Consider the following 27,029-nt stretch of genomic DNA (forward strand, 5'->3'; position numbering starts at 1 on the left):
GGCTCCCTGCTCCTTGGGAGCCTGCTTCTCCCTCTGCTTCTCTCTCTCTGTCTCTCCCTCTCTCTCTCTCCTCCTCTGTCTCCCATGAATAAATAAATTAAAAAATCTTCAAAAAAAAGAAACATTTAAGATAGATGCCATCAAGCTCTTAAATAAGTAAGCTTGAGATTGACCCATGGATATGTTAGTTGTGTGTGTGTGTGTGTGTGTGTGTGTGTTTCAAGAAGACTGGAAAGAAGGTGAAAAAAAATGTAAGGGGAAGATGGAGAGGGAAGGAAGTTCTGTAATCTAATAAAAATTACATTTGTATTAAACAATACATAAATCAAGTATTATGTTTAAGTCTAAAGAAGAAAGTGTCTAATTGAGGTTATGTGGAATGTGCTATTTTCTTGAAAGGTAGGGATAGATTAAAAGGGCTGACTAGCAAGGCATTGGACTCTACATTCCAGATTCCAAGTATCTCAGGTGTTCTGGACAGTGTCTTGACATCATAAGAACTAGTGTTAGTAGTTAGGAGAAAAAAGAAATAATCAGACCATGTACTGTTAGGTTTGGTGGAATGCCTGCCTAATAATTTTCTTTGAGGGGTTGAAAGGGATCCTGTGTTTCTCTTGTGATACCCCTGAATTTTAGGGGAGGTGGGGGTAGTTATTTTTTTGTAACTTGCTTCGTTGGTTCCTTTGGTCTAGGATTCACCCGTTAATACTGTTTAGTATGGTATTGTTTGCTTCTTTTGTAGTATAATATTTTAGGATTTAACCTTTTTCCCCCCAGTAAGTTGCAGTAATTTAGAAGTGATCATAAGCATTGTTGAGAATTTTAGAGTTTGGTCAGTTAATCTTTACAAAGCATATCTAAAATTCTATTTAAATTTTTGCTATTTAAAAAACATCTGTTTGGTGGTAGGGTTTTATTGTTATTTCTATGTACACTTAACATTAATTGTGAAATCTAAGCAGGACATTATTCTTAATTCTTTGCTGAACTCAAAACCAGGTAGTGTACTTTATTTCTCTTATTTTAGATTCTTTCAAATATTCCTATTTGGTGGCATTAGCTGTTTTCATTGCTACTAATGTAGGTGTTGTTGGATAGCACACATAAGCTTTGGGGGAGACATTAACTTACCTCTCAACTCCCCCCTTTGCATTATACCTTGGTATCACTTTCCAAAAATTCATAGCAAAATCAGACTGAAGATGACAGCACTTCGTATTTTTGAATCATTTGTTACAAAGGACAGCTCTGCTGTTGTCTTTTGTACTTTCAGCTTCTGCATTTTTTTTTAATTCCTTGCCTTCCTTAAGCACAAAAAAGAAATCACATTTTTGAATTTCCCATAGTGTCAGTGTCACAATTATCTAAATAATTTAGCCCTTCCTATTAGTACGCCTCCCTGTATTTGTGGAGGGACTTGGCTATATAATACTTTATTTATTCATTCTTCATTCAGCTCCTCTAATTCTGCCTAAGGTTTTGGATTCTGTTTTCATTAATTTTTATTTTTTCTTATCTTTCGTCCTTCAAAATTACGTACTTAGCATCAAGAAGTACCTCTATTGAACTTTACTCTGAGAGCTTGTGTGATCTTTAAGGTAATCTGTTAATGTGTTTTGGACTTGATTAAACTGAATATTACCATAGTTATACTTAAAAACGAACAGAGACAAGTACGAAACATCAGGAATAAAATAACCTTCAACTGCTATTGCTCTATTGCTCTCTAGGGCACTGACTTGAATTTTAGGGGACCTCTGTTTGATATCAGAGAGACCGTGATAAGGGAAATGAAGGCTTCTGCCTTTTTCATTAGCCACAAGGAAGGAGTGAGGATACTCTAAAAGAGAACCTGCCAAGCCTGTTAGATCTTTTTGGACAAAAGTGTGTGTTGCTGGGGTAAGTGAGCAAGCAAGCTTAAGTTTATGAAACAAAGCCTAGTAGGAATATAACTTAACAGAAACCTGTTGTCAGAATTCTGGTTAAACCAGCTTCTAAAGGTTCCAGTTGATGGAGTAAAAACACTCCACACTGTCTCTCCCACTGAATACAGTATAAAGTCTGAACAGAATGCACAGAGAAGCTATTTGAAGGTTTTGAAAAGTAAATAGTAGATAAATTGGGGAAGAAGATGAGAATCCAAAATACCACTAAACCAGCAGTGTGGTTGCCATCCCTCTTTCGCCTCCCCACTCCTATTCTTGCTGCTTACTGTAGACATGGATACAGTCACAGAAATGTATGGCAAAGCAGAGTAACTAAAGCCCCAGCTTTCTGGCCAGAGGACAAAAAGAGGAGCCTAGGGAATAAAAAATTACTGGGAAGATTGTGGAATAGGGAGAGCTCAGGAAAGCAATCCTATTATTATTTTAAACTTCTAGGCCCACTCTTGAGCTACACATTTGTCATATGTGAATGATTCTAATCAGCATACATAAACTTGAAGAATGGAACTAACAGAGCACTGCTAGGTCCCAGACTGACAACTGAGTAGTACATATTTGGGACAGATCCAAAGAGCACAACAAAGGCTTTGAAAACAACTGATGTTGGAGCCTAAGCCCACAGAATACACATCGGAATTTGTGGCCTAAATCTGGCTGGCCTGTTTTGCATGCTAAAACAAAAATATCATACTCCAAAGGATTTAAAGAAGACCCAGAGTCTTACAACATAATATTTAAAATATTCAGTATACTGTTTAAAATTATTTGGCTTGAAGACCCAGGAATAAAGTTCTAAAATGGAAATTTTAGAACTGAAGATGACAGTAATCAAAATAAAACACTTGTTGGATGGGCTAGATAGCAGAAAAGAGATGAAAGAGGAAAGAGTCAGTGAACTTGAAGATGGACAAATAGAATTTATCTAATCTAAACAACAGAGGGGAAAATGGATCAAAAACAGAGCCTCAGAGACCTGTGGGACAGTGACCAAAGGTCTGGCATTAATGTTACTGAAGTCTCAGAAGAGAAAGACTAAGATGCTAAAAATGTGTTTGAAAAAATAATGGCTAACAACCCCTCAAATTTAGAGAAAGACAAACCTAAAGATTCTGGAAGCTCAGTAAACTCCCCACAAACAGGATAATCACAGAGAAACTCAGGTTTGGTCACATCTAGTCTTAGAAAACTAAAGACATAGAAAAAATTCTTGAATAGCTAGAGAAATGTACACTTTTCCAATAAGGGACCAGCAATTCAACTGATTATAGATTTCTTATCAGAAACCATGGAGACCAAAAAGAAAGTAGCAACATATTTTTAAAGTGCAGTAAGTAAAGAACTGTCAACCATCCCAGAATGCCATATCCTGTGAAAATACCCTGTAGGAATGAAAGTGAAATAAAGACATTGTCAGATGAAGGAACAAGAATAGAATCTGTTGCCAGCAGACCTGCTCTGAAAGAATTGTTTAAGGAAGTTGGAGTTCTTCAGAATGAAATGAAATGATACCAAAGGGGACCTTTAAACATCAGGAATGAAGAAAGAACAACAGAAATGGTATAATAGACTAGTCTGCTTTTGAGCTTTTTAAAAATATTGAAAGCAAAAATTACAACATTGTCAGGGATTTTCTATATATATATACACACACACACATATAGATATACACATACATATATGTATGTATATATGTGTATATGTATATGTTTATGGCTAAGTCATTATATTAAGTGTAAATGGTCTAAATATACCAATTAAAAGATAAGAGATTGTCAGGATAGATTTAAAAACTATGACTAATCTGTATCTATTTACAAGAAACTCACTTCAAATATAATGATGTAGATAGGTTAAAGTAAAAGGATAGAAAAAATGCTTATATTAGAGAAGAAAGATCTCAAATCAATAATCTAAGCTTTTACCTTAAACTGGTAAAAGAAGAGCAATATACAACCAAAGTAAGCAGAAGAAGAGAAACAATAAAGGTAAAAGCAGAAATCAATGACTTCCACTAACTGAAGAAAAAAATAGAGAAAATCAATAAAACCAAAAGGTGGTTCTTTGATCAACAGAATTGATAAATCTCTAGTAAGACTGACAAAGAAAAAAGAAGATATAAATCACCAATATCAGGAAAAAAGAGATGGAAAATCACTACAGATGCTGCAGATGTCAAAAGGATAAGGGAATACAGATGAACAACTCCATGCAACTTAGGTGAAATACCAAGTTCTTGAAAAGCACAAGCTATCAAAATTTAGCCAAGCGACGTAGTTAACCACAATAGTTCTATAATTATTAAATAAATTGAATTTATAGTTAAAACTTTTCAATAAAGAAATCTCCAGGCACAGATGATTTTTACTTAGTAAATTCTCTGAAACATTTACAGAAGAATTAACACTACATCTACAGAATTTCTTTCAAAACACAGAAGAGTTAAAAGCTCTTCCAGTTCATTTCATGAGACCAGCATTACCCTAATAAACCAGATAAACATTACAAAATAAGAAAACTACATTTCCGTATCCTTTGTGAACATAGATGTAAACATGTTCAAAAAATATTAGCAAATCAAATCTAGTAATATATAAAATAATACATCATGACCAAGTGGAGTTTACCCCAGGAATGCAAAGCTGGATTAAAGTTCACAAATCACTGAATATAATTTACCATATTAGCAGTCTAAGAAAGATCATATCAATTGATGCAGAAATACATTAGATTTCAGCATGTATTAATTACTCTCAAGAATCAAGGAATAGAACGGACTTCCTCAATCTGATAAAGGGCAGCTATTAAAACCCTGCTATTAATGTTATTCCTAATGGTGAAATGACCAAATGCTTTCTTTCAAAGATTAGGAAAAAGACAAAGATGTCTGCTTTCATCACTATTACTCAGTGTTATATTGCCAGTACAATAAAACAAGAAAAAGAAAAGGCATATAGAGATTGGAGAGAGAGAAATTAAATAGTGTGGGGTTTTTGTTCTCTCAACTGTGCCTTCTTTAGTGTAAACTTTTCTAATTTATATGAAGTCTAATCTGTCACGGTTTGTTTGTTTTTTTAATGAACGTGCTTTGGGTGCCATGTCTTAAGAACTCTTTCCTCGGCCCTAAGTCACAAAGATTTTCTCTTACACTTTTTGCTAGAAGCTTATAGTTTACATTTTGAGTTAATTCTTGTATAAGGTGTGAGGTTTAATGTCAAGATTTATTTTTTCGCATATGATGTCCAGTTGCTTCAACATTTATTGAAAACACTATGCTTTCTCAATTGAGTTGTTTTCTACCCTGGTCAAAAATCAATTAGCCATATTTATGTGGATATGTTTCTTGATTCTTTATTCTGTCTCATTATTCTGTGTGTCTGTTTCTTCTCAGTATCACATTATTTTGATTACTGTAGCCCTCTATAAGTAATTCCTAAAATCACATGGTGTAATTCATTAAATTTTGTTCCTTTTTTTTTTTCAAAATTGATTTAGCTTTTCTAGTTCCTTTGCCTTTCCATATAAATTTTACTTTACTCATTCATGCATTCATTCATTTATTAAGATTTATTCATTTATTTATTAGAAACAGTGAGAGTGAGAGAGAGCACAAGCAGGGTGGAGGGATACAGGGAGAGGGAGAAGCAGGCTCCCCACTGAGCAGGGAGCCCGATGCAGGGCTTGATCCCAGGAGCCCAGGTTGTGCTTTCTCTTTCCCTCTCTCTCTCTGACAAATAAATAAATAAAATCTTTAATTTTTTTTTTTAAGATTTTATTTATTTGTCAGAGAGAATACAAGCAGGGGGAGCGGCAGGCAGAGAGAGAAGCAGGCTCCCCACTGAGCAAGGAGCCCGACACGGGACTCAATCCCAGGACCCTGGGATCATGACCTGAGCCGAAGGCAGACACTTAAAACCGACTGAGCCACCCAGGCATCCCTAAATAAATAAAATCTTAAAAAAAAAAAAAAAGAAAGAAAAAAAGTTGCTTAACCAACTGAACCACACGGGTGCCCCTCCATATATATTTTAGATCGACTTACCCATAACTGTAAAAAAAAAAAAAAAAAAATGGAATTGTGTTAAATCTATAAAAATTTTGAGAGAATTGAAATGTTTACAATGTTGAGTCTTGCAGTCCATGAACACATGTCTTTCCACTTGTCTGTGTTTTATTTCTTTCATCTGCATTTTGTGATTTATTGCATGCAAATATCCATAGGTTTTAGGTTTATACCTAAATTTCCAATTGTACCTTAATGGTATTTAGAAATGACTACTGTGTACGTTCACCTTGCATCTTGCAACCTTGCTAAATTCATTTATTAGTCCTAGGGGGATTTTGTTTTTGTTTGTTTTTGTTTTTGTAGCTGACTTGAGGTTTTCTGTGTAGATAATCATGTCACTTTCAATCCTGTTTCTACCCACAAGCCTCTAACTCAGTGCCTGGCTGTTTTCACTGAACTCAGCTTACATATCATCTTTCCCCACTTTGTATGCCAAATCTGCATTAATGCCCAGAATGTTCTTCTGTTCTGGTTAAAAATGCCTAGTTTTTCTCTATAGTGCTGGCCAAGATATATTGTTTTTAAGAAAGTTTTTTGTAACATAGGGCAAACCAAAACTATGGTAAGTTTTAATTTTTAGTATAGTTTGCAAAATTTTAAAACATTGTATGTGAGATTTCAGAAAACCGAAATATAATTTGCAGAATGGGAGAAAGTGTTCTACTACAAAGGTATGGAAATTTGATGACAGAGGTCAGTTTAAAAACTTTTTATGTGTTGTAACTGTCTTGCAGATGCCATTTTTCTCCAGGGAAAGATTTTAAAATATAGCTTGTTTGATTTGTGCTGCAGTGTAGATTAACTAAAATCGTATTTTGTCATCTAGAAGTTCCAGAGTGTGACAGCATCAGATTCTAACACTATATATTTTATTTAAAAGGCCAGCATCAACAAAAGATGGTTTCTAACTCCTGAAAACAGTTTTCCAGCAGTTTATATATAAGTGAATCCACAATTTAAAAGAGGAATTTCTGGGGGTGCCTGGGTGGCTCAGATGGTTACTGTCTGCCTTTGGCTCGGGTCATGATCCCAGGGTTCTGGGATCAAGTCCCACATCTGGATCTTTGCTTGGCAGGAAGCCTGCTTCTCCCTCTCCCACTCTCCCTGCTTGTGTTCCCTCTCATGCTGTCTCTCTCTCTCTGTCAAATAAATAAATAAAATCTTTAAAAAAAAAAAAGGAATTTCTGCCCGGTAATTTGTGAAACAAATGAAGAATTGTTCTTTTTTCTTTTTTTAAGTTGTGTTTTCTTCTTTAATAAAGACTTAGTTACCTATGGCTTATTTTTGGTCTTTCCTCTAATATTATAAAATAATCTGAAGTGATCTTTACTTTGCATCTCCTTGAGACTGCCTATTTCACCACAAACTATGTATTAATATGTTCAAAATTTGGTCAGTGCTCTTTTTAAAAGAATAGTGTGTGTGTGTGTGTGTGTGTGTGTGTGTGTGTGTGTGTGTGTGTGTGTGTGTGTGTGTGTGTGTGTGTGTGTGTGTGTGTGTGTGTGTGTTCCCTCAACAGGTTACTTTCAGTTGGCTGTCTTGGAGCCTGATCTTGTTTGAATATTTGTCTAGCAACCAGTGCCAGGTTCTTTCTTTTCCTTCATAGTAATAAGATTTTGATGGTGAAACAAATGAAGAATTGTTCTTTTTTCTTTTTTTAAGTTGTGTTTTCTTCTTTAATAAAGACTTAGTTACCTATGGCTTATTTTTGGTCTTTCCTCTAATATTATAAAATAATCTGAAGTGATCTTTACTTTGCATCTCCTTGAGACTGCCTATTTCACCACAAACTATGTATTAATATGTTCAAAATTTGGTCAGTGCTCTTTTTAAAAGAATAGTGTGTGTGTGTGTGTGTGTGTGTGTGTGTGTGTGTGTGTGTGTGTGTGTGTGTGTGTGTGTGTGTGTGTGTGTGTGTGTGTGTTCCCTCAACAGGTTACTTTCAGTTGGCTGTCTTGGAGCCTGATCTTGTTTGAATATTTGTCTAGCAACCAGTGCCAGGTTCTTTCTTTTCCTTCATAGTAATAAGATTTTGATGCTGAGGCTAGGATTTCCAGTACAATATTAAATAACAACGGTGAGAGTGGACATCCTTGTCTTGTTCCTGACTCTAGAGGAAAAGCTCTCAGTTTTTCCCCATTGAGGATGATATTAACTGTGGGTCTTTCATATATGGCCTTTATGATATTGAGCTATGTTCCCTCTATCCCTGCTTTGCTGAATACTTTCAATTTTTGGCATGAAGATAAATACAGAGTAAATCCATGTGAAAGTGTGACATATAGAGAGGGTTTGTAACAAGAACACTTGGCTCTGAGTTTTGTTTCTACCACTTATTATTTATGTGACCTTTATGAAGTTTTCCTAAGCTCTTAGAGCATGTCTTCCTTAGTTTAAAAAAAAAAGATGAGTACATGTATAATTTTCATAATCCTGTTATAGTAATTAATATATACTTTTCAGTGTTGTGAGAGTTAAATGAGTTAATTTTTAAGGAGGCAGTTTGTAAATCATACAGCATAGAACTGTTTCCTGTGACACACAATAACTGTCTTTATTTTCGAGTAATTTTCTTTTAATCTGAAAAGGTCGACTATAGTTTGGCCAATTTCTGTCCAGTTTACTGTTCATTTTATTCTTCAGGCATTTCTTACCTGTGATTAAAGTAAAAAGAGATTAAGCTCTAGATGCCTTTCTTTTCTTGTTTTTCTTCTATTCTATACTTCTTCCTTACCTAAATTCTGCTTCTTCTGTTTATAGATTCAGGACTAAAGAGTTTGTTGGGGTAAAGGCATCAGGAAATGATGTGCTCTTGGCTATTGGGGGAATCTAATATTTATTCCTTACTGTAACTTATTTGGTGAAGAACACAGAAGTAGGCTTAGTGATCAATTTCTTCCTCCCTCTGAGCATGACTATGTAAATATTCATTTTTTTTTAATTCCATCTTCTAGTTACAACAGTTGGAGCTTGCGCAGATACAACATAGAGATGCTAACCTCACAGCTCTTGCGGCTATTGGACCAAGAAAGAAGAGACCACTAGAATCTGGGTCTGGAAGTGAGGTATTGAAGTAATGTTTGTTATTTTATTTTTCATGTCAAGAAAGCAAGCCAAAAAGAAGCAAAGACATGTAGATAGTTTACCCTACCTAGCATGCTGGTGCTGCCAAATGCTTGTTAAAACTCTCCTTTGCCTGTTTTACAGAATCTTAATTTTTCCTGGTTTTTAGGATATATATCACCTTGAACTTTACTCCTGCTGATTACTTATTTTATACTACTTTTATACTTCCTCCTATCCCTCATTTCTAGTCCTACTGAGTCTCACTATCTCAATTTTTTTATTTCTGTACATTCTTTTCAGTGGTCTTATGTAACCCTCTTCCTGCTGTGTATGTAAATCTAGCTCATCTCTTAAGATCAAATCTGCCCTCTCTATTTCTTGCATGAACCACTATTCATTTCCTCATTGACTTCTTGTCTCAGTACATAATGTGTTTGCATGGCAAATTAGTCTCTGTTCCACATAGGATGCATATTTTTTCCAAGATTTTAAACTTTTTGAGCAAGACTATAATCCTATTCATTTGTCTTTCCCCCCAGAACCAGGCACTTATATACTCAATAAAAATTGTTAATTGACTAGCACTAAGGAAGGCTCTTACTTACATCTTTAGAGCAAATATTTGATGTAATGGTACATTAATGGATTGATCATCAGGGTGAGATAGAAGTACGGTAAGAGCCCTGAGATAGGGTCAGCAATAAGAGAGTCACGGCTCATCTGTTTTGCTGTGTAAAATTTAAATGTGCTTGAGACAAGCTCCTCCCTAGCATTGACCCTGAACACTGACAGTTCCTAAATGAATGACAATCATCTCAGTAGAAGGATTTAAAAAATTAGTTGTTTTTCCTTATAAATGTAGTGAATGCAACGTGTTCACATGCCCCCCCAAAAAATCACAGTATAAAAAAATGTTCGAAAAATAAATGTTTCCTTCTCACAGATTTCTAGTCCCCCATCTCCTTCCCAACCAGACGTAGCCATTATTAAGATTTTGAAGTAGCTTCCCAGAAATGTTATGAATATGGGCATGTATTTCATGGATGTTCACAAATCCACATGTTTGATTTTGTTTTTACTTAAATGTGTTCAAACTAGAGTTATTGTTCTGCCCTTGATGTTTTTCTTTTTTCCAGGATCTTTTTCCATAATCTCCCTCATATAATTGACCTCCATAGTTTTTAAAGATATAGGACAATACTGTGTTTAGATAAATGTAATTTATCAACCTGTCCTTTAATGGAAATTTAGGCTTTTTTACAGAACATTCTTGTACTGACATTGTTATGTTTGTCCAATGTAACTGTAGGCCAAATTCCTAAAAATGGAATTCCTGGTTTAAAGGCTGTGCAAAGTAGGAATAACTTTTTGGAAAAATTCAAACATACAGTGATAGAATAGTATAATAAATCCCCATATACCCCCCCGTTACACCTACTATAAATTTATTCCCAGTCTTTATTTATATCTGTACCAACTTTCTCAGCTAAGTTTTTTATCTCCCAGGTTATTTTTTTTTAAGATTTTTATTTATTTATTAGAAAGAGAAAGAGCAAGTGAGAGAGAGCACGAGCAGGGTGAAGGGCAGAGGGAGAAGCAGACACCCCACTGAGCAGGGAGCCCAATGTGGGACTCGATGCTGGGACTCCAGGATCATGACCTGAGCCAAAGGCAGACACTTAACTGACTGAGCCACCCACATGCCCCTCTCAGGTTAAAGTCAGTTCTAGACTCAGTATCATTTTAACATAAATATTATTTGTTGCTTTTGATTTTTGTTAAATATTTAAAAATGACCGTCTGAATAAGTTGTATCAGTTTTTACATCCATTATTGTCTACTTTCCCACACTGTGATTAACACTGGGGATTATCTTTGCCCTTAGATGGTTGAAAATGCAATTTTTAGGGGTGCCTGGGTGGCTCAGTCATTAAGCGTCTGCCTTCGGCTCAGGTCATGATCCCAGGGTCCTGGAATCGAGCCCCGCATCAGGCTCCATGCTCCTCAGGAAGCCTGCTTCTCCCTCTCTCATTCCCACTGCTTGTGTTTCCTCTCTCACTGTGTCTCTCTTTGTCAAATAAATAAATAAAATCTTAAAAAAAAAAGAAAAATGCAATTTTTAGTAGAATATTTAAATTACAGGTAAAATTGAGCAGTCTTTTCCTATGTATATTGGCACTTTCAACTTACTTTTTTCCGCTGAGTTATATTTTTCAATTGATTAAGAAAATGGAACACACCAGAATCCCACCCTCCCACCTCCTTCCCCGCCCCCACCCCCAAGTTTGTCTGGGCTATATTCTTCTAAAAGTGTTTATTTTCCTAAAAAATCTTTTTGGCTTCTGGACTTCCATTCTGTTTGGGAAGGCCTTTCTTAATTAGAATTATGTGTTAATACATTTATCATTTTACCTTTTAAATATAAATCTTTGATTCATCCAGAATTTCTTTTGAATAGGAGTTGAGATACGGCTTTAGCTTAATTCCCTTAGTTTTCCTTTGTTCTCTCCCAGGCTCACAAATTGTCCCGACACTGTTTACTCAATATTTCTTCCCCACTGACTTGAATTATTACCTTTATCACGCAAATTTTGTATTGAATACAAATTCCCATATGTATTTGAATCTGTTTGTTTATACTCTGATCCAGTGCTATCTAATAGAACTTTCTGTGTTGAAAATATCCTATCTGTGGTGTCTTGAATGACTACATACAGCTGTTGAGTGATTAAACCATGGCTACTGATTGAGGAAATAAAAATTAAGTTTTTAAAATTAATGTAAATTTTAATAGTTACATGTAGCTAAAAGCTACTGTATTAGTGCAGGACTGTTCTGTTTATATGTGTCTATGTATGGCTGTTTTTGTATTACTACAAAACCTTTTTTTTCCCCTTCTTAGCCATTTGAAAATTATACAGTTCAGTAGTATTAAGCATATTTACTTTGTTGTACAACATATCTACAGAACTCTTTTCATTTTGTAAAACTGAAACTTTATACCCATTAACAATTTCTCATTTCCCCCTCCCACAGCCCCTAATAACTCCATTTTGATTCTGTAAATTTCACTACTTCGATACCTCTTGTAAGTGGAATCATACAGTATTTGTCTTTTTGTTACTGGTTTAGTTCACTTAGCATAATGTCCTCAAGGTTCCAAATCTTAATATATTTAAAAATATGGTAAAACTAGTGTAGTAGAGAGCTTTTTATGTTTTTACTTCCCTACCACAGGACAGCCCCCTGCCCTTAACGTTTGGTCTCTTTGTATATAAATGTGTGTGAATATTTTATTAACACTGGGTCGTGAAGCATATTCCTACAAATATGACTTAGCATACTTTTTTTTGTTGCAAGAATAGTTATTTATAATTTTTTCCATCCACATAGTTATTATTTTTAATATTATAACTTCTTTGAGAAAGAGCTATGGGAATATCTAAGTTCCTGTCCTTTTCTTTTATGCTAGTATTATACAAAAAATTCTATATTACAGTGCATGGGGTGAGTACATATGCTTTAGACTCAGACAAAGCTGGGTTTGGTTTTTTACTCTGTTTAAGTTTTATAATATTTGACCAGTTCTTTAACACAGTACCTCAATTGTCCCTATCTGGAAAATGGGTATAATACCCACCTGTAATGTCTTAAGGATTGGATTATGTGAAGTGCTTAGCTAGTTTCTAGCCTCAAGAATGGACTTAATAAATTGTCATTGTGTCATCATAGTAACAGTACCATTATTTTAGGTTTTAACAGTATTTTATAAGTAGTCTTAATGATTCATAGTGAGTTTGAAATGCTGACCACTAATCTCTTCAGAACTTTGCTTCTCTATCTCATTTGAGTTTGTCACAAATTTTGGAAACAAACATTCCCTGGTGTGTAATAATTGGAGATACATTTTTTTTAAAGAACATTTTTTTAAAACAGATTTTACTTATTTATTGAGAGAGAGAGAGAAAGCAGAGGGAGAGAGATGAGCAGACGATACACCAATTGAGCAGCCCGACGTGGGTCTTGATCTCACGACCCTGAGATCATGACCTGAGCCAAAACCAAGAGTCAGACAGTTAACCAACTGAGTCACCCAGGCGCACCAATAATCAGAGATTTTTAAGTGTCTTTTTCTTTTATTGTAGTTTTGAATCTGAGAAAGGTCATAGGTTAAGGGTCGGGGGAAATGTACTTTTGGTATTCAAACAGATAAAATCAGTTTGTATGATTTATCTATTGGCATTAAAATAAAAATTTATTAATTTTTAAATTTCAATACAGATGCATCCTCACTTAGATATAAATATATTGAATAGTCTGTTTGCTTGGTGCTTCTTTAGTTTTGAGAATTTGAGTATGTATATTTTCCCCTGTATTTCTTGGACTTTAAGCTTAGGTAGTTGTCAGATTTTAATGTATTATATAACAGCCAGTACTTTAAGTAATGCTAACCTAAATTGAAAATATCCATTTTAATGAGCTGGTGATGTTTTATTATGATCCTTATTTTTTATTTGTAGTGTTTTAACTTTAAAGGCAATTTTCTTTTAAAAATGCAAAACTGGAGAAAGCCCTATTGTATGTTCTTTTGATATTTAAGTTTATTGCTGATATATTTGCCCTTCCAATAACTTAAATGCATTAATCAGGATTGTTTATTTTATTTTATTTTTTTGAAGATTTTATTTATTTGAGAGAGAGCACGGGCGAGAGAGAGAGAGTGAGAGAGCACCCAAGTGGGGGGAGAGGGGCAGAGGGAGAGGGAGAAGCAGACTCCCTGCTTAGCAGGGAGTCGGATGCAGAGCTCAATCCCAGGACCCTCGGTTCATGACCTGAGCTGAAGGCAGACACTTAACTGACTGAGCCACCCAGGTACCCTAATCAGGATTGTTTAAAACCCTTTATTCATTTGTTTTACTCCCTCACAAATAACACAAAAATGACATATGAAACATTTATATTTTTAATATTCTGTTCCTTGGAAACTGAGGCTTTACTTTTTGTCTGCTTCTTTCTTATAGATGGGAACCTGAAATCTTACCTGTTGGATTTAAATTTGTTAGAATAAGCATATAATCCCAGAGGGTAGTGAAGTAGAGTCTGGTTCTTTGAAGAGTAACTCCTTGGTTCAAATGCAGTTTTTTTGTCTACTAAAAATTCAGAAAATTAAGCTTAGTACCTTTGCACTTATAGATAACCATTTTTGTTGATAATAAATCAACAATAATAAATTTGGAGAAATTAGTTTTAGACTTTTGTCCTTTAGTATTTTTTCTGTTATGTAAAATAAAGGAAGAATGCCTCTTACCCTTAAAAAGATCTATTTGTGCAACTTATATATTAAACTGGCCTCTAATAGATTTATATTTGATATTCTCAGAAGTCTTGAAAAAGTTGAATAGCATCAGCTGCTGTCTCCTTGTATTACCCTAGCAAAAAGCAACAAGTACCGATTACCATTTTGGTTCAAATATGTGTACCATAAACCTGTTGACATTTAAAAAGAAAAGCAAACAGTTAAAATTTACTACTTGGGAGTAGTTCAATTTGTCCTTAATTTACTGCTGTGGTTTGATGTTTTATATATATTTATTTATACATGTATATGTGTATACATATATATGCATATATTTCCTATATATGTGCATATATATGAAATTAGCTTTTAAATTAATAACAGGCTGTACAGATACTTATACAGTAAATTAGGACCTACTTTAAGATTTAGAGTGTTTGCATGTTTGTATTATTTATATTGTTTAGGTGATGTGTTTGTGGTCCTTGGGAATATCAAAACATTAATAACTTTATTTCCTGTGTTAATTTTAGATCCTTGGATTGGAAAGGATCTTTTTTTCCTATTAACAGTATTTTCATATAGTTCATGTAGCTTATTAATGATCTAACATTCATAACAATATTTCTTAATTTTTGTTGAGTGTAAAGATAGGTTTTATTTTAACTTCATAACATATCTAAAAAAACACACCATTATACATAAAAAGCAATTTTGGAACTATGAAAGTACAAATTTTGGAATGTCAGCATGCAGTTTTACTTTCAGTGCTTTTTTACAAACATAAATGAAGTCTCTTGAGAATATTTAATTATTCAATTGGCTTGAAATGCTAATATTTCTTTTTTTTTATTTTTATTTAAATTCAGGTAACATATAGGGTGCCTGGGTGGCTCAGTTGGTTAAGCGACTGCCTTCGGCTCAGGTCATGATCCTGGAGTCCCTGGATCAAGTCCCGCATCAGGCTCCCTGCTCGACAGGGCGTCTGCTTCTCCCTTGACCCTCCCCCCTCTCATGTGTGCTCTCTCTCTCTCTCTCTCTCTCTCTCTCAAATAAATAAAAAATCTTAAAAAAAGAAAAAATAAATAAATTCAGATAACATATCGTATATTATTAGTTTCAGGGGTAGAGGTCAGTGATTCATCATTCTTCTGTAACACTCAGTGCTCATTACATCACGTGCCCTCTTTAATGTCCATCACCCAGTTACCCCATGCTGATATTCTTTTAAAATTAAGTGGTTACAGTACCAAATCAGCTACGTGGTGCTTATAGTATTGATGTGTGTGGTATATGTTGCTTAAAATAGTGTTCATTTGCTAACCAGAACAAAAAAATTATCAAGTGGATAGTATATGCTCTTTCTGTCTAGAAGCAGGCTAGAGTCCTACCCTGTAAGATTTTAACTCTTGGGGTAAGAGGAGAAAGGACTTTTATGAAACTTTGCTTAGCAATAAATTAGGAAACTTGATTGAAATCAAAATTAAGGTTTTTGACGTGAAAGGGAACAGCTTTAATCTTTATGTTCTTGAGGGGCACAGGTAGTGCCATTCTTTACTCCTTTCCTTTTTGCCAGGCTATAGGGGAACCATAACTTTCTGAAGTGTACATTGTTACCTATTGTAGCTGACTTAGTAGAGATTTAAACATACTTTATTGTTATCTAACATTTTCTATAAATATCACATAGATTCACTGGAATTTAGAGTATGTTATTACTTTAGATAAAGAAGCAGCTCCTTATATTTTGAGATTTTTTTAATGTTATTTACAGATAACATTGATAACAGATCAATGATAACAGATACAGATAACAGATCTGCCACTTTTTCATAAATAACTTAAACATAAATCTAAATTGTAGTCAAATCTTTTAAATTTTCCAGAGATTTAAAGGTTGACTCTTTATCAGCTTTGTTCGGGGACTTCATGTGAAATATGTTGAATTGCACATTATAGGTTTATCTTTCCTTCTTCCGAAATTCCCCTTAAATGTTAATAAAGGAGCGAAAACATCATAAATACACAAGACTATAGAAGAAAGGAGAAAACAGCAGTAAGAGTATTTAGTAGTATTTGAGTAGAAACTGATTACAGACTAGAGGTATTCTTTCTGAAAAAAGGAACTAACCAAGAGAAGAGGCCTTAAATATTAATAGTTAAGTGCCTTTTAAATATGAACATGTCGGCAAGGATAACCAGACATGTAAGGGAAACCTCTTACATAAAAGATTAAAAGGAGAATATGGAAGAAAAGGCACGAAGCAGTAGGAAACTGGAAAAAAATTTAAAAAGCACCAGAATGTATTACAACCATGAAACAAGAATAGAAAGCTGTTTTTAACAATGACTAGAAAAAATGAAAGACCCCTTGGAAATTGAAAGTATGAGAGCAGAAATAATAATAGAAGGGTTAGAAGTTAAAACTTGGGACAGATCCAAACACGTATTTTAAAAAAAAAAAGACAAAGATGGTATGGTAGATTTGTATTATGTCACATTTGCTAAGCTAGAGCTACATTTCCCAGAATTCCTTTTTTTGCATAGCTCCCAGTTACTGTGAGCAAGGAGGTGTTTTGATTTTGCAAGGTGGAAGTGAAACTGCAGCCATATTCTTAGTCTCAGAAGGCCCTTGTGGGGACACGGGGAGCTACTGCAGCTCACAAACGTTCTTGGCATGGGAGAGCCTCAGAGCTCTTCAGCTTCCCCCATAATCTCTCTGTTGGCTTCTCCAAACCCTAGGCCAGGCCCAGCACCAGAGTCAACAGCTGGGTATAAACTGGCCAGGTTCATAATTACTTAGGGCCGAGTCTCTGTTATAAATGCCATATTCAGAATCATTCTTAGTGTTCTCTGTTCAAATGCTAACTGATACAGACATCTGTATGATAAGTAGTTGTAGAGGAACAGTAATGTAATGATGGGTTCCTAAATTCTAGGTTTTCCAGAATGGGTTCTTGGGTCTAATTAGATTTAAAAGCATTAATGGCCCTGTTTCAAGTGGCAAAGGAGACACCAGTGATCCATGGCACGCTGTAGCAAAACAGTTACTTTATCAGCTGTAGACACTAGTAAGCAAGTGCCCGTAGAAGATAAGGCTTTGGGAGACCAAGTATTTACTGCCACAGAACATTTTAACGTGAAAATAAGAATAATGGTCCCTTCAAAGTACACTGGGGAACTTAGAGAAGGAAAAGGCTTTAGATTCTGAGCTCAAAATCCACATAAGGGAGTGAAAGCCTCTGTGATTGCTCTAAAGGAAACCCTTATCTCTTGTAGCCAAAGGCAGAGATTTCTGAAAACTAAACCCAAAGTCTAATCCTGCAGGTGGCTGAGTTACAATACAAATTGAATTTCCAGTTTTGTGGTCTCTTGTATTAAGGTTACATTGGGAAAGAATGAAAAACTGAAAAATGGGGTGGGGAATATGGGCAGATTCCAGTGAAGCTGGGTACTTGGACTCCTTAATTCTGCCCACCCACCTTTACCTGTCTGAGGGAGGTTAGTCTCCTGATGAGTCTATAATGGCTTCCCTTAAGGTTGTTGCCTGTTAAGAGACTGCTGATCTTCTTTAGGACCTACTCTCACCACTTCTAATTGCTTTTATACCTCTGTAACCTCACTTAAATTCCAGCAGCCCCCAGAATGTGAGATACCTACCTACTAGGTGTTACCCATGAGGAAGTGTGAATGATTTCGCCTGCAATTACCTAGAGAATGGTGTGGGAATGGAATAGAGCAGAAGGAATATAAAATTGGATCAGGCTGAATTTATTTATAAGGGCTCACTAAGCAAATATTCCAGATAGAAGGTATTAAGTCAGAGGGCTATGAGTGGCTCTAACAGTTTGCTTGGTTGGTTGACTGAAAACTACACTAAAAGGTGGCCTAAACTAAGTAAAGTTAAGGTAGATCCTACTTTATATACTGTAGAGGAAGTTATCCAAAGGTGATTAGAATGCTAGGTGGATTTAAAAAAAAAAAAAAAGATTTATTTGAGAGAAAGTACAAGCAGTGGGGAGGAGCAAAGGGAGAGGAAGAAGCAGACTCCCTGCTAAACAGGGAGCCCAATGTGGGGCTCAGTCCCAGGACCTTGGGATTATGACCTGAGCTGAAGGCAAACGCTTAACTACCTAGCCACCCAGGCGCCCTGAGTGGATTTTTCGTTAAAAAACAAAAACAAAAACTTGACTACACATGTCCCCTGGGTGGGCCTAGAGAACACTCCTTTTCTCAGGGCTCTGAGAAATACATTCATGAGGAGAAATACAACATCCTTGAAGAGCTCTGTTGGCTGTTTTTGTTAAGCCATTAACGAAAGGTAACTATTGCCATCAAATTAGGATCCTTGAATTCATCAAGAGTAGTGGAATCCCAGGTGACAGAGACAAATACTGGCACTTAATTGCAAAAAAACAAAGGGTGAGATGTGGTTACTGTAATGGTCAGTGATCAGTCAGTCAGAAATCAGAGAAGTTTGAGTTGCAGAGATCTTTGGCATGGGGTAGTTGATCATAGTATCCAACTGAAATAGATGGAAAACCTTGTGAATTATTGATTTCTAGAAACAGAAGAGCCCTAGACTTGGGGAACAGAAGTATGACTTGGATGACCTCAATAAAGAGATTATAGCCCCTCAACCTATCCCTGAACTTAAGCCAGTTCACAGATCTAACAACCTTTAAATGAAGGGAAAGCCAGGTCCTGCCATACAGCCAGAATTTATGCTGTTGATCTCCTTCTAGGCTTCCCCCACAAAAAACCTGTGGCCATTTACTAGAGTAATGGACTTTGGGTAATGAGAAATATTTAGACTTTTTGGGGATTGCTGAATGTTGACTCAGAATGTAATGAGTTCTAGAACACCCAAACGCCACTGTTTTCTATCAGTCAGTGGAGTTTTGGCTTAGAGCCAAATAACAGTGGGGCCAATGTGGTTATTTCCATATTCCTGGAATGCATAATTAGAGTGGACATATTCAACAACTAACTGAGATCCCACATTGGTTCACGGACCTGTGGAAGTGAGGGAAAGTCAGGTGGAAGCCACTAGAGTTTTATCTACCTACCAAAGGAGTCAGCTATTACCTAGAGGGATTACAGAACTACCCTTAAGAATTTGAAAGATGCAGAAGTGTTCATTCCTGTCACATCCCTATTCAACTCATCTATTTGGCATTGAAGAAGGCAGATGGATCTTGGAGAATGGTGGTGCATTATCATAAACTTAATCAGGTGGTGGCTTCAATTGCATATGTTCCAGGTGGGGTTTCGTTGCTGGAACAAATCAGTGCAACCGCTAGCATTTAGTTTGCAGATCTTGATCTGGCATATGCTTTTTTCCCTATGTACTTATTAGTAAAAACCATCAGAATTAGTTTGCTTTCAACTGGTGGGGTCAGCAATATACCTCCACTAGCTTATCTCAGGGCTATATCAAGTTTTCTGTCTTAAGGTAGTCTGCAAGGACCTGGAAAGCCTCTCCCACAGGACATTATGCTGATCCAGTATATTGATATCATGCTGGTTTGATCTGGTGAGCTGGATGTAACAATTCCTATTGACATTTTGGTAAGGTACATGCGTGCCAGAGGGTGAGGATAATTCCCACAAAAATTCAGGTGCCTGTTATCTTGGTGAACCTTCTAGGAGTCCAGTGGTTTGGATTATGTTGAGGTGCCTTTTCCAAGGTAAAACAACAACACCAAACCTGCTGTATCTAGCTGACTTCTCCCACACAAAGAAGGGGGCACATTTGGATTTTAGAGGGAATATATACCTCATTTGACCTGAAATGAGGACTGTCCCCACTTCCACAAACCTTTTTCTGCTCTGTTGACCTCACCAGGAGCTCCAAAGCCTACCTCTTTCACTTAGTGTCTGGAATCTATTCTGTCTGCTTTCTCTGTTTTATTTCCAGTGGATCCTTTTCTGTCAACTCCTCCTGGGTCCCTTTCTTGTCCCTGTCATTTACACCTTTTGATTTCTCAGATTGGTGATAAAAATTCACTTTACACAGGAACTTTTAAAGAAATCACCAATTTTTATATTTAAAACTTTTATTTTCATCAAGATATATGTTTATTATAGAAAATATAGAGAAGGAAATTAAGTTATCCACATCCTATCACATTTTTACAAAATACACAGAATGGGAATATTGGCAGCCTACTTTTTTACTTAATGGTATCATATGTATCTCTTATCCATGTCATTTAAATGTTTTTCTACACATTTCATTGACATAATATGATTTATCCATCTCTCATTGGACATATTTTAGTTTCTAATGTAATGTTGTATGAGCGTGTTTATATTTAAATCTTTCACCATGTTTTTAAGATTTTATTTATTTATTTGACAGAGCAAGTGAGCATAAGCGGGGGGAGTGGCAGGAAGAGGGAGAGGGAGAAGTAGCCTCCCGCAGAGCAGGGAGCCCGGTGCAGGAATCAATCCAATCCCAGGACCCTGGGATCATGACCTGAGCCGAAGGCAGATGCTTAACCAACTGAACCCCCATGGGTTTTGTTTTATTTTGTTGTTTTTTTTTTCCAGAAGCAGAGTTGCAAGGTCAAATGAGATATTTATTATTAAAATTCATTTTAAATATTTAATGCTAATTGCTGTCCACCAAAATTGAACTAGTTTATATTTCTACCAGCAGTAAATGAAAGTGTGTATTTATTAGCATCTCAGTTGGTACTGGATATTGTTATTTTAAAACCTTTTTTTTTTTAAGATTTTATTTATTTGAGAGAGAGCCTGAGCAAGAGAGAGGAGGATCAGGGATGGGCAGAGGGAGAGGGTGAAACCGACTCCCCACTGAGCAGGGAACCTAACGTGGGGCTTGATCCCAGCACTCTGGGATCACAACCTGAGTCGAATGCAGCCAGTTAACCAACTGAGCCACCTAGACGCCCCTGTTATTTTCAAAGCATAATGCCATTTGTTATCTCTTAGCTTTTGGTTAATCTCCTTTCTATTCTCTATTTGGAAGAAATGGCATTTGTATTCACTTATTCATTTATTCAGTCACCCAACTGTGCTAGGTACAGTGGTAAGAATAGAGCTAGGTCTCATCTTGCTTGGAATTTAGAGTCTAAAAAAGTTAGTTTCCTTTATGGCAGTTGTGCTGGATATACACTGGTCTGGCCTATTCCACCTTATAACTGAGCATGACAGGACGCCAATGATGAACCTTGTTAGCATGGTGGGCTTTTTAGCAGTTGGCCATGGATACTTGTGGTTAAACTGGAAATTAGTATAATATAAACTGGAAATTAGTATTACAACTCTGTGAAGAGTTGTTGGTGAAGCTTCAAGATTCTCATGTCTTTTCCTCAAGTATTTTTATTGTTACATTCCTCTGCTCCATTAAGTATTTTGGTCACCATTCCTCCCAGGGCAAAAATAGTGTGTACATGGTGTTTTATATGTAATATTTGAGGCTTTATGAGTGTTTTTTTTCCCCCTTCAAAGCACTTTAATTATAGTTAGCATAATAATGGGCTTATGCTAAGAGAGATTTTTTTTTTAAAGATTTTATTTATTTATTTGAGGGAGAGAGAATGAGAGAGAGAGCACATGAGAGGGGGGAGGGTCAGAGGGAGAAGCAGACTCCTTGCCGAGCAGGGAGCCCGATGCGGGACTCAATCCAGTGACTCCAGGATCATGACCTGAGCCGAAGGCAGTCGCCCAACCAACTGAGCCACCCAGGCGCCCAAAGAGAGATTTTTTTTTTTAACTTATCAAACCTTAAGATGATTCCTGTAAGTTGTCAGGCTCCCAAGAAGCAGTTTTTGAAAGTGTGTCTATGTGCATACTGCTTCTTTCATTTAGACTAGTATTGCTGTCCTCAGATTTCTTAAATTGTGGTATTCTCACATGACCAGTTACACCGTTATGCTTATTCCCTAATGTACTAGTAGCTCTTTGTTTCAGCCTTGTATGCAGCTATTTGGTTCCAACTTTAGTGACTGTGAAAAGCAAGAATTGCCTGTGTGATGTAGGGCTGCCTATAATAAATATCAGGCCTTAGAGGGTTTTCCAAAGTGATAGATGAGTGCTAATTAACAACAAACTAATGTTTATGGGAAAAGTGGTTGATAATTCCTTTGCTAAGCATATCTTTCCATAGTTTAAATGACAGTTAATTTCTCTGTGAAATTTTCCCAAAGTAGATGTTCAGGTTGTTAATAAATGTTACCAGTGAAAACCAGGTTTACTTGGAAAGGAATATATCTGCCTTAGATATTGCAACAGTACGTTCTGATAACATTTAGAATATATTGTTGAATTCCTGTTTATGCATTTTTCCCAAGAATTCCATAGAGTATTGAACACAGTAAGTATAAATTGCTTTCAAAATGTTCATTTGACTTACCAGACTGTGCCAATCTTTCAGATATAATTCACATACCATAAAATTCAGCATTTTAAAGTATACAGTTCAGTAGTTTTTAGTATATTCCCATGGCTGTGCAACTATCTCCATTATTTAATCACAGAACATTTTCATCACTCCAAAAAGAATCTCCACAGCCATCAGTAGGCACTGCCTCCCAGCCCCTAGCAACCACTGATCTGCTTTCTGTCTTTATGGATTTGCCTATTCTGGGCATTCATATAAATGGAATTATATAATGTGTGGCCTTTTGCATCTAACTTCTTTGACTTCACATGATGTTTTCAAAGTCCATCCATGTTGTAGTATGTATCAGTACTTCATTCCTAGTTATGACTGAATAATATTCCATTATCCATAACTTGTATGGATATGCCACATTTTGTTTATCCATTCATCAGCTGATTGATTGTTTATATACTTGGCTATTACAAATAATGCTTTTATGAACATTCATATTCAAGTTTTATTTCTTTTGGGTATATTCCTAGGAGTGGAATTGCTGGGTCATATGGTAACTTTGTGTTTGACGTTTTGAGGAACAGTCAAACCACCTTGTGTAGCAGCTGTACCATTTTACTTGCATCGCAAGAGGGTTCCAGTTTCTCCACATAATGGTCAACAGTTGTTATTGTCTGTTTTTGGTTTTGGTGGGTGTGAAGTGGTATCTCATTATGGTTTTATTTTGTATTTCTTTAATGACTAATAATGTTGGACATCTTTTCATGTCCCTATTGGTCATTTGTATGTTTACTTTCTAGAAATGAAGTCCAGTCCATCTATCTTTTTTTTTGCTTTAGGTGTCATATCCAAGAAAGCATTGCCTAACCCAGTGTTACAGGATTTGTATCTAAGAGTGTTAGAGTTTTAGCTCTTGTATTTATTTACATCTTTGATCCTCCCTGAATTCATTTTTGTGTATGGGTGAGATGGGTTCATATTCATTCTTTTGCATGTAGATATCCAGTTGTCCTGGCACAATTTTTTGAAAAGACTGTCCTTTCCCATTGAACAGTCTTAACACCCTTGTTGAAAATAAATTAATTGTAGATGTATGGGTTTATTTCTGGACTCTCTATTCTGTTGATCTATGTGTCTTTTCTATCCTTATACAAATAACACAGTGTCTTGATTACTATAGCTTTACAGTAAGTTTTGAAATCAGAAAGTGATTTTTCCAACTTGATTCTTTGTTTTCAAGATGTTTTGGCTATTCTGGGTCCCTTTCATTTACATGTGTATTTTAGGATCATTTTGTCAATGTCTGCAAAAAAGGTAGCTAGAATTTTGATACAGATTACATTGAATTTATAGATCAATTTGAGTAGAACTTCGATGGGGGGAGAGGAGGGGCAGAGAGAATCTTAAGCAGGCTCCACGTCCAGTACAGAGCCCATCGAGGGCCTTGATCTCACAACCCTGAGATCATGACCTGAGCTGAAATCAAGAGTCAGACACTTAACCAACTGACTGAGCCACCCAAGGTCCCCAGAGAGAAGTTTTTTAATCACTAATTCAGTCTCTTGTTATAGGACCATCTGCCATTTAATTCATCATTTTCTTCTTAGTACCAGGCATGTAGGTGGCCTTATATCCCTTTCCATTCTTTAGTCTTGTTCTCAGTGTGTATTCTTGAATTTGCATATGTCAATAAAATGCTAGTAGCCTAACAAACCTTTCTTGTCATTAAATGATTATGTTGTGTTTTGATTGCAACATGAAAGGCAAGTTTGAATATTGAAACCGTAAAGCAAGTTAGTTAATATCTGCCTGACTTAGCTTAGAATCTTTGCTAATTTTCTGTCACAAAAAACACCATGGAAGTATCCTGATTTTTTTTTTCTAAACCTGTTGTTGCACATTCATGGGCCATTTGTAGGGTTCTGACCATGATAAATCATCTTCTGGATTTATCACTCCATTTAGTGGTTTGGTTTCTGATGTTATTTCTTGTCTTACAGTTTGTTGCTATTGACAGTGTTATCAGTGGTTGTATTTGGTTTCCCTAATTAGAGATTTCAGCAAAATCAGTTGTTCTTTATCCTGCCAAGTTGGTCTTATATATAGCACATAAAAGCATGGACTTTTTTCTTTTGAAGATTAAGTAAAGGTAGTCATTAGTTAAATTATCAGCTTTTGAATTAAAATGGTATAGTAGATTAACTGGATTATTTTTCATGCTGCTTACATATGCTTTTGGCCATTAGCTTGTAGACTAGTGATTCTCAACAGGGGGCAGTACCTACTCCTGTGGAGTGCTTGGAAATTTGTGGAGTATTGTTGTTCTGACAGAGTGACTCAAGAGTTGGGACTGTGCTACTAGCATTTGGTGGCAGGGTGCCAGTGATACTAAACATTATGCAAAGGAGAGGCAGATCCACCCAATCAAGCTTACTCAGAATTCTAATAACACCCCCTTTGAGAAATGCTGACACTTAAATTTTTCAAGCACTTCAATAATACTTATAATCTCTTGAGTTGAATATATTCTGGAATCTTACAATACCTTCTAGGTAACTTTTTTATTTACAAACAACTTTCCATATAATGTTGGAATAAACATTTCTTTGTCTACATTCTCTGTACCTGTCATAATATTTGTGAGTATAGAATTCTGACATCACAGTGCCTCTCAAACTTTTATACTAAAGTACACCAGACAGTAGAGAAAAGTAACTGTGTTCCTCTAGGAGGTCTCCAGGAGGGAATGACTTTTAAAACTTCAAAGGAACTTTGCACTTGGTTTTAAGATCAAGTTGTAACAATAAGATGTGCTGGTTTTAATTATAACCACCATCCCAAATCAAGATACAAAACATTTCTGTGACCCCAGAAATCTGTCATGCTTTTTCAGTCATTACCACTGCCATCCAACCTTTTACTCCACAGTTACTGATCCAATCTCTGTTACCATAGCTTAGTCTTGCCTGTTTTAGAATTTTGTGTAATTGGAAATCAAATGGCATTGTACTTTTTTGTTTTTAAAATTTCACTCTGCATATATGTTTTTGAGATTTATTCACATTGCACCAATGTCAGTAGTACATTCCTTTTTAGTGCTGAGTAGTATTCCATTTTATGAATGCTCCATAATTTGTTTATTCATTGGACACTTGGGCTCTTTCTAATTTTTGGCAAGTACAAATAAAGCTGCTATCAACATCCCTGTAAAAGTCATTTTGTGGACATATGTTTTCATTTCTCTTAGATAAATACCTAGGAGTGCAACTGTTGAATCGTAAGATAGATGTATGTTTAATTTTATAAGGAACTTTAAACTGTTTTTCAAGTGGTTGTGCCATTTCATGTTCCCTTTAGCAGTGTACTTTTATTTTCATGATGGTGTCTTTTGGAAGAACAGAAGGTTTTAACTTTGAAGTGTAATTTATCATTTTTTTCTTTTATAGTTACTGCTTTCTATATCCTAAAAAAATTTTGTGTACCCATAATTTTGAAGATTTTTTTTTTCTTAGAAGCTTTATATTTTACATTTTAAGTGTTTGATCTTCTTATATTTTAAGTGTTTGATCTTCCTAATTTAATTTTTATGACTGATCTGAAATTAGGGGTTGAGGCTAATTTTTTTTATATACAGATGTCTTGTTACTCTATCCCATTTATTGAAAAGACTCCATTTATCATGACTTATATTTAAAATCAGTTAACTGTGTATGTAGAAGTACATATTCATACTTTATTCTGTTGATCTCTTTTTCTATACTTAGGCCAATACCATAGTCTCTTGCTTACTGTAATAATTTTGAAATCCGATAGTTGAAATCCTCCAACTTTGTCCTTTTTCAAGAGTATTTTTGGTAATTTTAGGTCCTTTGCATTTTCATATGAATTTCAGAATCATCTTGTCATTCTTACAAAATAGCATTGAATGCATAGATCAGTTTGCAAAGAACTGACATCTTAACAGTATTGAGGCAATATGAGTTTTGTATATCCTTACATTTATTTCTGTCATCTTTAATTTCTCTCTGCAGTGTTTTAGCTTTCTATTTAGAAGTCTTCCATGTCTTTAATTATGTGTATACGTAGATACTATTTTATTGATGCTATTGAAATGGTATTTTTAAAATTATATACTTTCCAGTTTGTTGCTAATATAGCAAATCTTGTATCCTCCAACATGCTAAATTTACTTAATTGTTCTGGTGGTTTTTGGTGTAAATTCCTAAAGATTTGCTAAACAATCATGTTTGGTTTTTTTTTTTTAAGATTTTTATTTATTTATTTGACAGAGAA

The 27,029-nt window shown here is 35.5% G+C and overlaps 1 protein-coding gene across 1 annotated transcript in view; it reads left to right on the plus strand.

Moving 5' to 3' along the window:
* The window catches only part of TAF4B (TATA-box binding protein associated factor 4b), a 124,643-nt gene that overhangs the window by 85,294 nt on the left and 12,320 nt on the right, over positions 1-27,029 (plus strand). Inside the window, 1 exon segment of the mRNA XM_027577153.2 lies at positions 8,964-9,074. Coding sequence (XP_027432954.2) covers positions 8,964-9,074 — 111 coding nt within the window.

Source organism: Zalophus californianus, chromosome 14 (genome assembly GCF_009762305.2).
Source record: "Zalophus californianus isolate mZalCal1 chromosome 14, mZalCal1.pri.v2, whole genome shotgun sequence".
NCBI lineage: Eukaryota > Metazoa > Chordata > Mammalia > Carnivora > Otariidae > Zalophus > Zalophus californianus.